Source organism: Cryptotermes secundus, unplaced genomic scaffold (assembly GCF_002891405.2).
Source record: "Cryptotermes secundus unplaced genomic scaffold, Csec_1.0 scaffold286, whole genome shotgun sequence".
NCBI lineage: Eukaryota > Metazoa > Arthropoda > Insecta > Blattodea > Kalotermitidae > Cryptotermes > Cryptotermes secundus.
In genome coordinates this window covers 1,894,481-1,910,177 of record NW_019736399.1, presented here as the reverse complement: position 1 = coordinate 1,910,177, position 15,697 = coordinate 1,894,481, and the positions used below count along the sequence as shown (strand labels likewise).

The 15,697-nt window shown below is 37.6% G+C and overlaps 1 protein-coding gene across 1 annotated transcript in view; it reads right to left on the bottom strand.

Annotated features, from left to right (window-relative positions):
• LOC111869845 (nuclear RNA export factor 1) overlaps positions 1-15,697 on the bottom strand; it is a 29,729-nt gene continuing 14,032 nt past the window's right edge. Inside the window, exons 7-14 of the mRNA XM_023861671.2 lie at positions 14,577-14,770; positions 12,802-12,911; positions 8,333-8,369; positions 6,782-7,026; positions 6,369-6,537; positions 4,500-4,670; positions 3,152-3,321; positions 1-1,620 (exon numbers count right to left, since the gene is read on the bottom strand). Of these exons, the coding sequence (XP_023717439.1) occupies positions 1,521-1,620; positions 3,152-3,321; positions 4,500-4,670; positions 6,369-6,537; positions 6,782-7,026; positions 8,333-8,369; positions 12,802-12,911; positions 14,577-14,770 (1,196 nt within the window). The 3' untranslated portion in view covers positions 1-1,520. The remainder of the gene's footprint in view (positions 1,621-3,151; positions 3,322-4,499; positions 4,671-6,368; positions 6,538-6,781; positions 7,027-8,332; positions 8,370-12,801; positions 12,912-14,576; positions 14,771-15,697) is intronic.

Genomic DNA, 15,697 nt, shown 5'->3' with positions numbered 1-15,697 from the left:
TTGAGGAATAGAACCTGTGTAGGGCACACTGAAAGAACTTCAGTTGCCAACACTGAATGTTCTTTTATTTGTTTACACACTATACTGCTCATTTCAGTGCATTAGTAATTGTGTTGATAGTCCATGTGAAAGAACTGGAAAATGGGAGACTTGTCCGATTTTCAAAGAGGACAGATCATTGGGGCACAGTTAGCCGGAGCATCTGAGATAAAAAACTGCCACATTATTTGGTGTACCCAGTCACAGATTCAAAGGTTATGTCCTCTTACACAAATCATGGGAAGACATCATCAGAGAAAAGGAACAGTGGGCAAAAATGAACACTGATTGAAAGAGAACTTTCCACACTGAGAAGAACTGTTTCTAAATCACAGAACTACTGCAGCACAGGTGACAGCAGAACTGAATATTCATGTTTCCACAAAAGCTGTCTGACATGAGCTTCACAAATCCAACATCCACGGTAGGACTGCAATTACTAAACCTCTGATTACTGAAAGTAATGCTCAGTGAGTTTTCCTTCATGCTATTCACTACAGCAGGAAGAGATTTGGGGAAGACCCAAGGAAGCCTACAATCCAGAAGGCCTGGTTCCAACAGTGAAACACAGGGAGGCTCTGTGATGGTTTGGGAAGTAAAATTGTAGAAGAGCTTTCTGTTGGGCCCATTACCCTTCATGGCCAAAGTACTGCAAGGGAGTATGTACGAGTAGACAGCTTTGGTAATCAGGTGCATCCCATGAGCCAGAAATTTCTGAAAAAAGATGCACTTTTCCGAGAGGATGTCTCAATTCACACAGCTGGAACTGTTTGTTCAGTCATCATTTAAAGAGCATTCCAATCAGGTTTCGGTTCCTATCTCCAACATTCCTAAAGCAACTTGAATAAGTTCTTCAAGAAGAGTGGTATAAAATTCCATTAAAGACTGTTCAAAACTTGTATGAGTCCATTCCAAAGCAGCTGCTTTGAAGGCAAAAGATGGTTCAACATCATATTAATACAGAAATGTGTACAGTATCTGTAGTGTTTCCATTATTCTGTCCAACCCCTGTGAATACAAACTGGGTTTTGGACAATGCTTAAAAAATAGCAGACTTCATCAACACTCTACCATCTACATATACATTGGTGATGTGCAAATTAAATATGTATTCTATTTTGTGGGTAAAGTATCCCTTACTCTGTAACTTTCAACTGACATTTTCTCTAATCTTGCAATAAAAATAAGAAAAGAGTGACTGTACTTTTGAAGCATTATCCATGCCTTTGGGTGATGTCATTGCTGTTAAGAGATTTGTATTCAAGTTTGTTGGAAATTCTTCTACCCCACTCTTTAGCCATTAAAACAGCTTCATCTTGCGAATATACACATAATCTTTTCATTGGCATACATGATACTGAAAGCACAAAAACCATGAAGATGGAATGAAAATGTTCACAGGTACACTGATGGGAACACAACTCAGTGAAAAGTGTTTCTATAAGGACCACATATGATCTCTTAATTAAGTATATAAATACTCATTTAATAAAAGCTTCTGCTGGAATTGTTCCTTGTTTATTCAGTTCAGTGAAAACGAACATGGCTCGCTGAAAATCCCACCCAGTTTCATCAAGACACCTGTAAAAAAAAATAGAAGTTAACTTCAGTTCTCATGAAGTTATGTCAGCTCATATTTCCTCTTTTTTACTCTTGACACAAAAGAAATCCGTTTTTTCATCAAGTCATTACACATGGAAATATGAAAACAAATCACTACACTTACAAGAGTATAATAATATTTCTTCCAGTAATAAGTAAACGCCTAAGAGTTTCAATTCTAACAAAACCTGGATCTTAACTATATCTGACACAAGTTTTTATCCACAATGTTTTGGAAAATGTATTCTTCATGTATACTGATACTGCTGTCACTAAAAGTATCCGGGCCTAAGCAAAAGATCTGTGAAGTCAAAACTTTGCTTAAAAATGAGAAATAGTAACAGCGTGAAGATAATTTTATAAAATGTGATGCTGCACATACTATCTGCAAGGTACTGACACATATATTGTAACAGAAAATGCATGAATAATAATAACAGATAATAATTTTATTTTTAATTTACAGATAACAAACAAATATCTGTTAATTTCAATCACTGCACACGTTAAACAACACACAGGTACAGATTATACTGGGGAAGGATGGAGCAAAGCCAAATAAAACAACTAACATGCCGACACTTCAAGGACTATCACCAGTCTACATGAAGTTTCCAGACACATCTGAAGAAAAATCTATCTACACAAAGGGAAAAGGCCATTAAGGGATTTAGGTACAAATGGGCAAAGCATTAAAATAGAATCTAGACTTTCTGACAGTTCACTCTTGAAGACACTCTTGAATCTTTGCTCTGTGTGAATGTGGCCAGTGTTGCCAATGTTTCTGAGGTATATGCTACCTCCTTCTTCAGGGTCAAAGTTCACACTGTGAACACTCACTCGTCCTACTCAATTCAACCGTGAATACAGATGGAAGCACATACATCTAAAATGAGCAACAATGTTCGCTTCCACATGCAGCAAAGACCCAAGAGCAAGATTGGTATCAAAGGGATATTTATCAGGGTGTGAGGGTGTGGACTGCTTTCAACAGGCTCAAGATAGGGCAGTGGTGGGCTCTTGTCAACAGAGTAATAAACCATTAGGATTCATAACGAAATAGTTTTCATGGTATGTGGTTTGTAACTATCACCACCACATTTACTTTCATCCTCAACAAAGTCACTGTCAGCAAGTGTTCCATTATAAAATGAAATGAAACCACAAACTAACAGAACTTCACTACATATCTCGGACATGCTCCAAATGATTTTGATATCTGTGGTCTGAGACAATGTCTAGATGGGAAACATTGCATGCAACCTACAACGGTTCTGTTGAAGAAAACAGCTTATCCATTAGTGACATACAGAAAATAAGAGAACATTAAGCATGCAAGGACACAATTTCTCTAATGGTGGCCTCAAATATAACATTGAGCAAAACACATTTACATGTAAACACCCTCAAAATGTTAAATGTGGTTACTTGTGAGCATACTGAATATTAAAAATATCAGGTACTGACATGAACTCCCACTACTGATGATTGCTGAAACCTCAGTACTTACTTTCTTGCCCAACAAACATTCATCCCAGACTGGGCAGCAAAACTTTCTGCCAACTGCTGCTTTGCATTATCATCCATGAGCACTGACTGGGGAGAGGTCGCAGCTGCTACCGGTACGACCACAGGGGTAGGTGGTGGCATTACTACTGGCACTTGCGTTTGAAATGCCACCTACAAAGAACATACCACATTAGACCTTTCCAAACATGAAGACAGCAGTACAGAATTCGTATGCAGCTGAACTTAAGAGAAGATGAAGGCAATATATAAGTGCCATGTTTATGAAGTTATTTCCATACCATCTAAAAGAGAGATAAGAAACACTGAATCCTCATACACTTGATGTTAAGAGAAGCTAATTCAGTGCAAGCTGAGAGACCCATTAACCTTCCATAAAACCTATATCCTGAATACATGTCATCCACATGCATTCTGATGTATAGAAACGTGGAAAGTTAAGGTTCAGAATCGTTACAGGCTTTGTACTTATTGTTGGTTCATATGCTGAACAATTTTACAGTAATTTATTCAAAGGGAGCAACTCTAATGGGAATGGGCCAGAAAAGCAGGGTTTGATTCTCAGTATGGCAAAAGATTCTTCTCTTCAACATCATGGCCAAACCGACACTGGCACCCAGCCAGCCTGCTATCCAACAGGTAATATATGTTCCTTTCCTGAGGGTGATGTGGTTGTGGTATGAAGCTGAGAACCCACCTCCACTCATGGTCACTTTCCCATACATATTCATGGCACAATGCTTAATTAAGCATAGGGGCCACTTTACCATTACCTTATCACTTGGAATGAGTACAGATAGTGTAAAGATATACTCATGCTAGGCAGGTAATACCAGAATGCTGGCCTCCAGCTAACGAACATCCAGGGAAATAACCAAAAGCTTGGCTTTTAACTTGTCTCTCTTATTGGATTAAAAAAATTACACACACAGAAGTAGATGTACAATTTCAGTGTTTTATTCCATTAGAAAAGTATAGAGGCTGGAACTTCAAGCTGCTCTTCTGGACTCCTCTCATGAAGGAAACAAATCGTAATGTAATCAAAGATCTTATTTTAAGTGTGAGGAAGATTCTGATAAAACACAACCAGAATATTAATGGAGGCAAAAGGTGCATGGTCATGTATATCACAAGGTACGGAGGTCCATACTTGGCAGTAATTTGTCTTGCCTGTAAGCCTGAAATTGTTATCGTAATATTGCCCCCCCCCCTTCTGAAACTGGCATCTTCAACACAATTTTTCATAGAGAAATATACAGAACTCACGGTGTTTTCTGAGACCAATGCTCCACAGTTAGCTAATCACAAATTTGCTTGAGACAGATACATACCTTCCTTTGCTCATCGGTTGCATTTGTAACGAACAGCTGCTCATTAACGATGCAGAAACCATCACCAAAAGGCACTATCATAAATACCCTGCTGAATGACCTCAGGGCCTGGTTCTTCGAGAGTCCACGCTCCATAAATAGGCCTGTGACTGATATCGAGATCAACTGTGGCTGTCAGAAGAAACCGTAACAAAAACTGCATATAAATATAATGGACCAAAAATGGTTAACTCATTACTGTGCCTAACTTATTTCTAATGCACTTAAGTAGTAAAATATAACACAGTTTTGAAGCACATCATTAAGTGTCATGTGTATGTTCTTCCTAACCCCCAAAAAAGTAAGTTCCTGAAGTGCAAAGGGGGGCCAAGCTGACTCCTTCTTCAAATGTATCAAACTAATATTATATTTAAGCATCCTGTTACACTCACACAATATATATGAGACAAACTCCGTCTTAAGTGCAACAATTTTATTGTAGTCCTTTCTTCTTCCCTTCCTCCACACTACATGTTTCGCCCCTAAATGGCCATCATCAGGTGTGTATTCTTACGTAGCTGCTACACTGCCCGTAGTTTAAAATTTAAAATCACCAGTCTTTCCAATTGTATGTATGTATAAAATCTTTGTTAACCTACATGCGTCAATTTGATTTCTAAAATGTAGGTTAACAAAGATTTTATACATACATACAATTGGAAAGACTGGTGATTTTAAATTTTAAACTACAGGCAGTGTAGCAGCTACGTAAGAATACAAACCTGATGATGGCCATTTAGGAGCGAAACATGTAGTGTGGAGGAAGGGAAGAAGAAAGGACTACAATAAAATTGTTGCACTTACGACGGAGTTTGTCTCATATATAGTATCAAACTAAACTGTATTACTGAGACTCTCAAATAACATTCTATAGAAAACTGATATGTCTGCTACTATTTCGCCAAATTTGTGAAAAAAACCATAGTCTGCAGTTGTGAAATTAATGAATTCTATCATAGGCTAATAACAGTGTGTTTTCGCTGTTGAATGGGGAAAGTGGTAGCGATAAACAAAAAGTGGTCATTCACATCTTCCAATTTCAACTCACATTTCATTCGAAACTGTCCCTAGTTGATGTAACTTATTAACCAAGGTTCTGAAGTATCCTACTACTGCTGGGAGCACCTCCGAACAGCTCTGGTTCATTATCAAAGCATTTCCAGACTGACGTTTATATAATTTTTTTAAATGTTTTGGGCCACAGCAAAAACCTTTCAATTTACTGCACTTATTTCTTGGGAACTACATACACATTATACTAGGATACGGATTGTATCTATCCATGTGTTTGTATCTGTATGTGATGCAGGAATATGGATCATTTGCAGTTACAAACAGGACCAAAAGACTGAAGCAACAGACAATGATGAGATGTACCTATGCATCAGATGAGGGTGCAGTACTGACTTTTACCAAGAAAAGTTACACAACATGGACATTTAGTGAAATCATCATTTGAAAGTGTACCCCAAGGATGACATTGAATAAAAGTGGATTGATGGAAGGATAATCTGTAGAAATTGTAACTAGCAAAAAGAACTAACAAATGTTCCTGTTGAATTTTCAATGACATTTGATGATAAAATAGTTATTATGATTCAGGCGTATTATGTCGTTGAAGGGAGGTGAAGAAAGAAATGTACAGATAGAGCAACACGTCTTCACTAACATGAAAATGTTACGCACATATGGAAAATTGGCGATGGTCCAACAAGGTTCAATCTTGTCTGATTACTTTTCAAGTTCTTCAGCATTAATTCCACACTAAACTCAGTAACCTGTATGCATGTGTACATTATGAAGCAATATCTACTTGTGTCCCAAACTTACCGTGAAGAGCGTGAGGTCAACAGCAAATGAAAGAGGGTCATGCTGTGTCTTGGGCAGTTTGGAAAGACATGCGACAATGGCCATTTTTCCTTGGTATAAAAACCTTTGTCTTCTGGTGCTATCTTTCACACGGATGAGATTCCGACTATCTGTGATGTAATTCACAAGCCTGGAATGCAAATACAATTGTGAAGGTCAAAACGTTTCATAGTGGTAATCTAGTAGAAGCTTCTCAGCATCGTGAAGAAATATACTGCTACCACTATCATGATGGTATGGTCTTCCAGGTTATGATACCACATGCTGCCTCCATCTTCAGGGTCAACCATAATATGAATTTTATTCCCCTAAAAATCTCAAACACCATATTTTAAAATTATGTGAAATGACAAAATCCTGAATTAACAACTTACTTAGAAGAGGTAGTGGAACTCTGACCCGGTGGGTAGGCTGATGTGACTGAGAACATGGCATCATTATGGTACGCATTGACCAAAGGTTCTCTGTTATCACTATCATACAGATGGTAGTACTGCTCCAGAAACTGTCGCACGATAGTCATGCCTTCTTCTGCACACAAGTAGCTCCCCTTGCTTTTTGGCAATTGTAGATCTTCATTCACGTCAAACAGTATTGGCGGAGGGAGGTCAGCCCCATCCTTCATATAAAAGAAGAAACATAAGACTCCACATTGTACATCAATATGTCATTTATAAATTATCTGAGAAAGGAAAAGTTTCACTGCCTAGCTCTCCCTTGTGGTATTTTCTTTTTTAGATTTTCCAACTAAAATTTTGTCTGCATTTCTCTTCTCTTGCATGTGTCCTGCATACCCTTGCCTGTGTTCTCTTTATATCACTCCAATTGTACATGGCAAAGAGCACGGATGATGAGTTCGTCATTATGCAGTTATCTCCAGCCTCCTATCACTTCAAAAACAAATAAAAACAACAAAAGTATTCTGTATTTGACTGCCAAAGAGATGTGTCTGCTGATGATTCATTCATTCCATCTTGTCTGTGATGTTACTGCAAATTCTTCTGACTGAAATATAATTAGATCAGTTTTGTCACAAAATATAAAAATTTAAAATCTAACACACCCAAACACACTGTACTGATCAGACACTTAACTTTTGTACCAGATCACGGTCATTCAACTCCAAAATACTATAGGGCCACAAAAAAGGAACACCATTTTTATCAATGGTAATGCAAGAATATCAAGTGTAATGAGGTCCTCAAACAATGTATGTAGGTGAACAATGCTTAAAGATGAGCTTCTAAAAGGATTTCTTCACTGTACTGAAATTTCATATGATCACCAAATCACACTACTTTCATACTTTTCTAAGTTATTTGTTGTGTGTCATGTGAAATCAAATGAAAAATTACAGACAATATTTAGTAAGCACTTTCCATAGGATCCTTTTTTTTGACAAGACCTGCAAGAAAACGGAAGTATTAACACATACATAAACATAAGTTTACAACGATGGTATATTGCTACAAGTATTATGTTTTTGGACATCATCCATTCTCTTGTCTTATTTTCTAAAAACCGTTTTGTTTCTTTTAAAAAACATAACATTTCAGAGACTGGATTCTGTCCCCGTCCTGAGGTAAAACCTACTCAGTTGGGTCCAATGGATAGAGCTAGCCCCTATCTCCAGACTTCAAGTCCAACCAAACACATCACGTTAAAAAGGGGAGTTCTTCATAGTTTGGTCAACTGAGCGAAGGTCATATGTCAAAACCAGAAGGATTTTAACATCGAAATTAGAAACATAAGACGTGATCTGATGCTCAGGGAATATCCAAAGGAATTCATGGATTCTGCAATGAAGTGTCCAACATCAATGTTTAAACATAAACTTGTTCCCATTTTTCTCTTAGTTCACAAACAAGCAAAGAATACACGTACCACTCAAGAAAGAAAATAGTATTATAATCTGCACCACTCACCAGCTTCATCACTCTTGGGAACCTCTTCCTCACTTCGCTGTAAAATAGGTTTGATCACAGTTAGCAAGGCACCGAAGAAGACGCCTGCAAACATCTCACAACAACATTAAAATACCACAATCCAAATAACGTACTTCATGGGGAAATGAACAGAACCCTCACATAAAGTGATTTGGTATATCAGAGAATCGTCATACACAAATAATGACTTTCACAAAAGCCATCTTCTGCAACTTAGATGAATTTCATCCACTTTCCATCATTCTCTTTAAATCAGAGCCATGTGATGAAAAAGCCTTCAGTATTTAGCACAGACAACTTTCCATGCATGGCATGGTGAGGCTAGTACTTCAGACCCCATCCATTATCAAAACTCTGTGAATATACACTGCAATGACTAAACTGAACAAGCGGAGTTGTGCCTTTCTGGTTTATGGCAACCCAATTTCCTTTTCTAATTTGAGACATCTCTACAAGAAAGCAATTCCTGCAAATCATATGTAATATGTCATAAGAAACCACTATAAATATAAATACAAAATTATGCTTTTTAATTATCTTCATTTTAAGTAGTTTTAGAAAGGAAGTTAAGTGTGATTTTCAGACCAATTAGTCTAGATGTGAAACATCAGCTGCTCACAGGAATTCAAGCAATATGAGTAAGATATACTGCAAATAATACATACAAAAAAGCATGCACATTTGTTTTCCAAGTGTTCTGAAACAGAATACGTGCCTTCCAAAGTTGTTTCACATGTACTATTTGCCAAACTGAAACCTGTAACATTCAATCATATACAGTTGTATTGATAGAGGTTGAAAAATGAATGCAATGAAAAATGTTAAAATTCACTTGGAGTTGCCCTTTTTATATATTTGATAAATTTAGAAGGAAGAAAGTCCATGTGAAATCAGAATCCAATATGATTTCTAATTTACTGCTTATATGGATACTTCATTATGCATCGAACAATTTCAGTATTCCACTTTTCTACAACAATAAATGTCAGATCTTGTAATCCAGTAGGTTTCAATATATTTAAATATTTTCCCTTCTTTCTTTAAAGTCGCTTCTCACTTCCCAAAATCATACATTGCTTACCATTAACTGTCCATGAAGAGTGCACTCAGAAGGTCACTGGGTTAATGTTAATGGTGCCTGCTAGCGGGAGTTAGTTCACTAACCCCGTCGCCGTCCTGGGTCACCTATGTTCATGATGCAGATGTAAAGTTGACAACTGGATAGTTTTCACTCAGTATTATTTTACTGCTGGGCCTAATATGTTTCAATGTTGTACAGTGCAGAATATCACGGATCATATGAATGTAGATCGGTGATTCCCCAACATCTGATGGTCTGCTGCTACCAACTTAAAATCTGCTTGTATTTGTAATTTCTATTTCTTCCCTCACAAATCCCATTTTGTAATGTTCTTTTAACCTTGCCAGTTTAATACTTTCAATGTCTTTCCTATCATTAATTTCTATTGCTTCTTTCACAAAACATACTATATGAACTACAAGATCTGTCCAGCTACCGGCAAGAAACATTTGAAAACAGCAGAAATACCAATGTTTATGAGTACCAATGCTCAGCATTTTACTTGGAAACACTCAAGGAACCATACAACAATGCTGGGCCCATTTTTGACTGTCTCCAAAATATGGTCAGATTTTCTGTTTAAAAAGATATCCCACCCTTCCACGAAGTTTTAATGTCTGTGCTTACACAGTGACAGTATTTTATTTTGTCATCAAGAGATGGCTACCTTATGCTCCTTTGTGGTCTCTGTTTGAACAAAAATGCATTTCATCAAAACTGATCTAAAAATGACATTGCAATACTAGGAAATGCCTACCATTTAAATGTATCTGCAAGGACACATAAGGTAGCTACCATCTACTGAAGTTTCGAGGAGTTAAAACATTTTTCCGTCATACTGGTTCTGCTTTTAGGGGCATGGATCACTATTTACTTTCATTCATGAATCACTGGAAATCATAAACGTGTCCTGTGAATCTTAACATTTTAAACATGCCATAAAATATATTTATAATTAAACTAGATGAGCTGTTATTAGATTTTCAAGAATGCTGTGACTCCATATTTCTATTTATTTTGCAGAATTGATAAACACAGCTGCAGTGAAAATATGAAAAGTGTTAATAAATAAGGCAAACTTTGCACATATGAAACAATATGGCAGACTTAAAAACTGTGCTTACAAATACACACACGGATGAAATTTGTAAACAAAAAAGTGATGTATTGAGTCAAAAACATCAAACATGCATGTGAACAGAACTAATGAATTTGTAAAATAAATTTGATATTATGTCACTGAGTATAATACATTAAAAAAATTAGTAAATGTGTAAGAAAATATAAAACGAACAACTCTGTAGTCTTTAGTATGAATAAGCGAAGAACAGGAATACAGGCTTCTCATATGTTTTGTCCATTTTAATTTTAATTTTTGTAATAATATTTGACATACTGACCATCTGAAATTTCAATTTTGATATTAAATGGTATAGTTACCTTCCATGTACTTAGTACTCAAAGATGGAATTATAATTCACGAAAGAGACGAAACTTACTCCCTGGGCCCCTCCCCCAAATATAAAGAGAAAGAGAGAGAAAGAGCAATCACATGTGCATATACTGAATTCCATTATAGTTGCTGGTTTGTATTTTTTCTTTTATACCAAACACACTTCTTTACAACTATACCTAGCCCATGGAAAGAAATCCCATCGTTGGTTGGAATGACAGTGCTCGAGGTTCCCCACCAGCCCCATCTGGTATATGTCAACCAGCATAGACTGCTGTTTCTAGTGACAGTTATCCTATCAACAGCTGCGTGAACAGAATGGCTTGAAAACTGAAGGGCGATTGGTGTATTATGCTGGGAAGATACATAGCAGCACAAGAGACACGTGAAAGTCAATCCATGGGATTTCATTCTGTGGCCTCCGTTTAGGACAAAAAGGTTCTGAATATTTCTCCGAGTACCCAAAAAACAAAAAACAATGGAACACATTATCATTACTTACATCAACTTCACTTCTTTTCCAGCAAATCACCTTTCCAAGATTAGAGACCCTGTTAGTTACACAGTTTTCATCAAGCCGCAATCTGCTGTCAAAACATGATCTAATGATTTTAGGATCCTGACTAATGATCTACTGAACAGCAAATATACACTGTAACATTTATACAAGAGGTGCTCAATTTTCTTGTGTTCAACTTAACATTTCAGCATTCAATAAATTAACCCATCAGCATACCTACTGATCAAACAGGCTGCCTCAGTCACCATGCGAAGCATGTACCTAACAGTGAGCCTAACCATTTCATGAAGAATACTATTCCTTCAAACAGGACACAGTTAATACTTAGAAATTCTATCAAACAGATGGCACTTCAAGCATCTCTGATCAGGCTGTGCATGTGCATTGGAATTTTGAATATAGGCTGTGTAATAATGTGGTACCTCACTGAAAACAAATCAAGAACTTAAAAATACCTTCCACCTTCTTTAATTTCTCATATCAATCATCTAAAAGTCAGGCAATACTTTTTTACACTGATAATGCCAAGGACCCTGAGAGCTATACCAGCGGTAGCGTAGCTACTGGCAGGGCCTCCCTTGCTGGACAGGTCAAAGGGTAGGCATCAGACAAAGAGAGACACCAAAAACTGATGCCGGAAGCAGCGTCATCAGCAGCGACTTGAAGCACAGAGCAAATGATGCTCGAGATGGTTCAAGTTCGTATAGCAGCAGGCGTGACCAGAGTGGTTTTGAACGGCTGCTGTACTGCGATGTGGAAAGCAAATGGAAAAACTACCACATTATCACTTTTCCTGGATAGTCTCTTTCCAAAAACAGAAGATCGCATTAAGTGGAGGAACTGTTTTGGAAGAGGCTGTGGACCTGTCGTCTGACAGATTACTGATGAATGAATGAATGCATGTTCACGAACTATGCCACAGCCCAGATAGTTAAAATCTGGCTTCTCCATATCCTTATTTTTGTGCACCCTGTTGTGTTATAAAATCAAGGTATTGGAACCATTTACACAACAATAAAGTAAATCAAAGGATTCCTTTTGCAGAGCCTTGCGTTCATTCCCAAGTAACTTCATATGAAATTCATGGTGGAAGAAGCATAACTGAAGTAGCTTTTTTCTAGGTACTTTTGGTTTTGCCCCACTAATCATAATTCCACTACTGCTCCACAATCCAATGAGGGGATGTGACAGCCATAACAAGGCAGCATATTATTATATCTCAGTCTCTTTTAAGTTAGCGGCCTCATCTCTGGCCAAGCAGTTGGATGGTTACACAGCAAAGAAATTTATGCATATGTAACCACATCATAACTTCAACTTCAAGGTTCATTCTTCTTGACAATTCCACCAGCCATCTGGTGACACCTACAGCAATTAAACAAATCCAGTCCTACCTCACATACAAATTCTTATCCTGATATTTGTCACAAAGGGGGTTTCCACGAAGCACTATGTCTTCCACACGGAGGCTCTCTAAACAGCTGAACTGGTTCATGTCTCGAATCTAGAAATAAAGCATAAAACTCTAAAACTGAGAAGCCTGCTGAACATGCATAAAGTTAATCTATAGCCATCATGCTCTCTAAAGTGAAACATACCATTCCATGCAGAAAGTCACTGAAAAACAGATGCATATTTTTCATTCTAAGTGAATGAGAAGTTTAAAAGTTGTGCTATTTCTGTGTGAAGAAAAGGCATGAGGGTTATCCAGAAAGTAAGTTCCAATGGGCTACTGAAGAAAAAAGAAAAACCCTGCATGCATGCGCATCACTGTGATCATGGCGCTGCAGCAGTAATATCTGGAAACGGAACTTACTTTGCGGATACGCCTCGTACTTACGACATACATACTTTACAGTCTCAGTAATTAGTACCATTACATGAAGGGAGAATAACAAGACAGTCATAGAGATACAGACTGTGAGAATGAAAGGTGGATAGTCCAGTTTATTGTTCATTAATAATCTACATATATAAAAGGGTTTATGGCAATTTTTATCCCCCCCCACCAAACATATTTCTATAAAAGTAAAGCTATCCCTGTAACAGGCCATGGAGGCCCATGTGGTTGAGATGTTGAGGTTCCCACATTTTCTAGACAATCAGTTCACATGTGGCGGTAAGGTTGTCAGCCTTATGAACCAGCCGCCCTTTATGCCCAGGAATATTCCTGGTACTCATTTCTGTCAGAGGCTGAGTCGACCCCAGGCCATAGTGCAGCTGGAAGGATTAGGTAAATTGAAAAATTCACCTCATCGGGATTTGATCCCACGACTTTCCCGCTTGTGGCATAGTGCCTCAACCTACTGTGCTACCGCATACCCCAAGATATTTGTATAGGCTACATAAAATGATTATGAAATGACAAATGTAGAAAATATGTAGAACACCCACATATCAGCTGCATGTTTATATTCTGATATCATATTGAAACTTTTATGGAAATTATAACATCAAGCAGCATGAAAATACTATTATTTTAGTAAGCTCTTATTTAATGACACTGTCAGGTACTCAGTCTATATAGTTTTAAAGGACTAGACAGTGGATAATTGGAAAGAATGTGGAAGGACATGATCAAGGCCTAACTTTAAGGTACTTGGAGGGACTCTGGGAAAACATGAAAACTACAGTCAATATATCAGGTGTCATGGCCAAGAATGAACCAAGTACCTCCTCAATACAAATCAAAGCCATCTGAGCCACTTTTCTTGGCAAAACACTAGAGTTGCTTGTGCAGTTAAGTTTCCTCAGTTTTAGTCCAAATTCATGAAAAATGTAACAATCTCTTTGAAAAGGAAGCACATTTTTTGTTTTACTTAATGCAACCTTCTATTGGCCAGATTACAGAGTATAAAATGAAAAAATTATTAGTAAATAATAAACTGGAGAGGATGGCGAAGGAATGGTAATGGCCTTATGAGGTACTACCCTGATATTATCCTGTCAGGAATAAAGGAAATAAAAAAACCTTAATCACGATTGCCGGTCTCCAGGCCACAATTTGAACCTTGGGCCTCCTGAACAAGACTGCTACTCATTCAACATCGACAGTATGTAATAAGGAAGCAAAGGCCTACCTTAAAAATGCTTCAACATAAAGCAGAAAATCACATGTAACAAACTGAAAAATGATGCAGCATTAATCAATCTGAATACAGCAACTCACCCGGTTTCTCCCGATGTGAAGGACTTTGAGGTTCGGAACTTTAGCAGCAAGCACATTCAGGCTGTCAAGTGCATAAAGCTTATTGTCAGATAAATCAAGCGCTGTCAGCTCCGGAACATTTTCCACAATGATATCTAAAACTGCCAACATCACGTTGGGTCTCAATAACGCCACGGCATAATTATCCACAAGATCTGAAAACACAATTTCAAGTTAATCTTCAGTAATACTGTGCATACCCACAATTCTAAACACAATGGCGTTTCTCTGCTCCTGTTAAATACCACATCCTCTCTATTTATATGATGCACCCCACTTTATTGCACTCTTCACATAAAGTGGGTAAAATGAACACAAAATATAAAAACTGTATTTGTCCATCTGCCTGCCTGTCTGTGTATGTATATGTGTGAAAGGAGTGGCCCATAAAATCCAGCCATTGCACTGCAACCTTCAATGATTTATTGTGCATCTCCTTCGGATTAACCCTTTATTAATCCTACACTTCGAATGAAATGTAGGACTTTATTTATGGTGGTGTCATAAAAGTCACTTGGTTACATGAGGAACTGACCCAGGTGGCGATATCTTAAGCAAGCCATGGCCTCACAATCACATAGGATATGTGTGACTGATTCTTCTTCTTGTAGGAAACTTTCACAGGTGGGATCATCTGTCATTCCCAGTTTGAAAAGGTGTCCTTTTAGGATCCAGTATTTAATCTTACCACCCACCTGAACTGACCTCTGTTTAATTTCAACAGGTCCTTCGTTCTTCTGATAGAGGGTCCTGATATAAATCCCTTGCCTGACTGTCTACAAAATTACTGACAGACTTTATGTTACACAGTGCAGTTGTAGTGAACCTGATTTGATAAATTACACAAGACCATGCAGCAATGTCCCTTTTAAGAAGCTAACAGATGCTAAATTTGTTACGAAATTCCACTGTTCCAAGGATCATTACCATGCTCGTAACAGCCTGCCACTGCATTCTTTATTGACAGTAAGATATTCCAGTTCACACAAGAGTTATGAACAGCAGATGATTAACTGTGTCAAAATTCACACTGATGATCAACAGTAATTTTATTTACCTACATAGTTAAGCGGCCTCCGTAG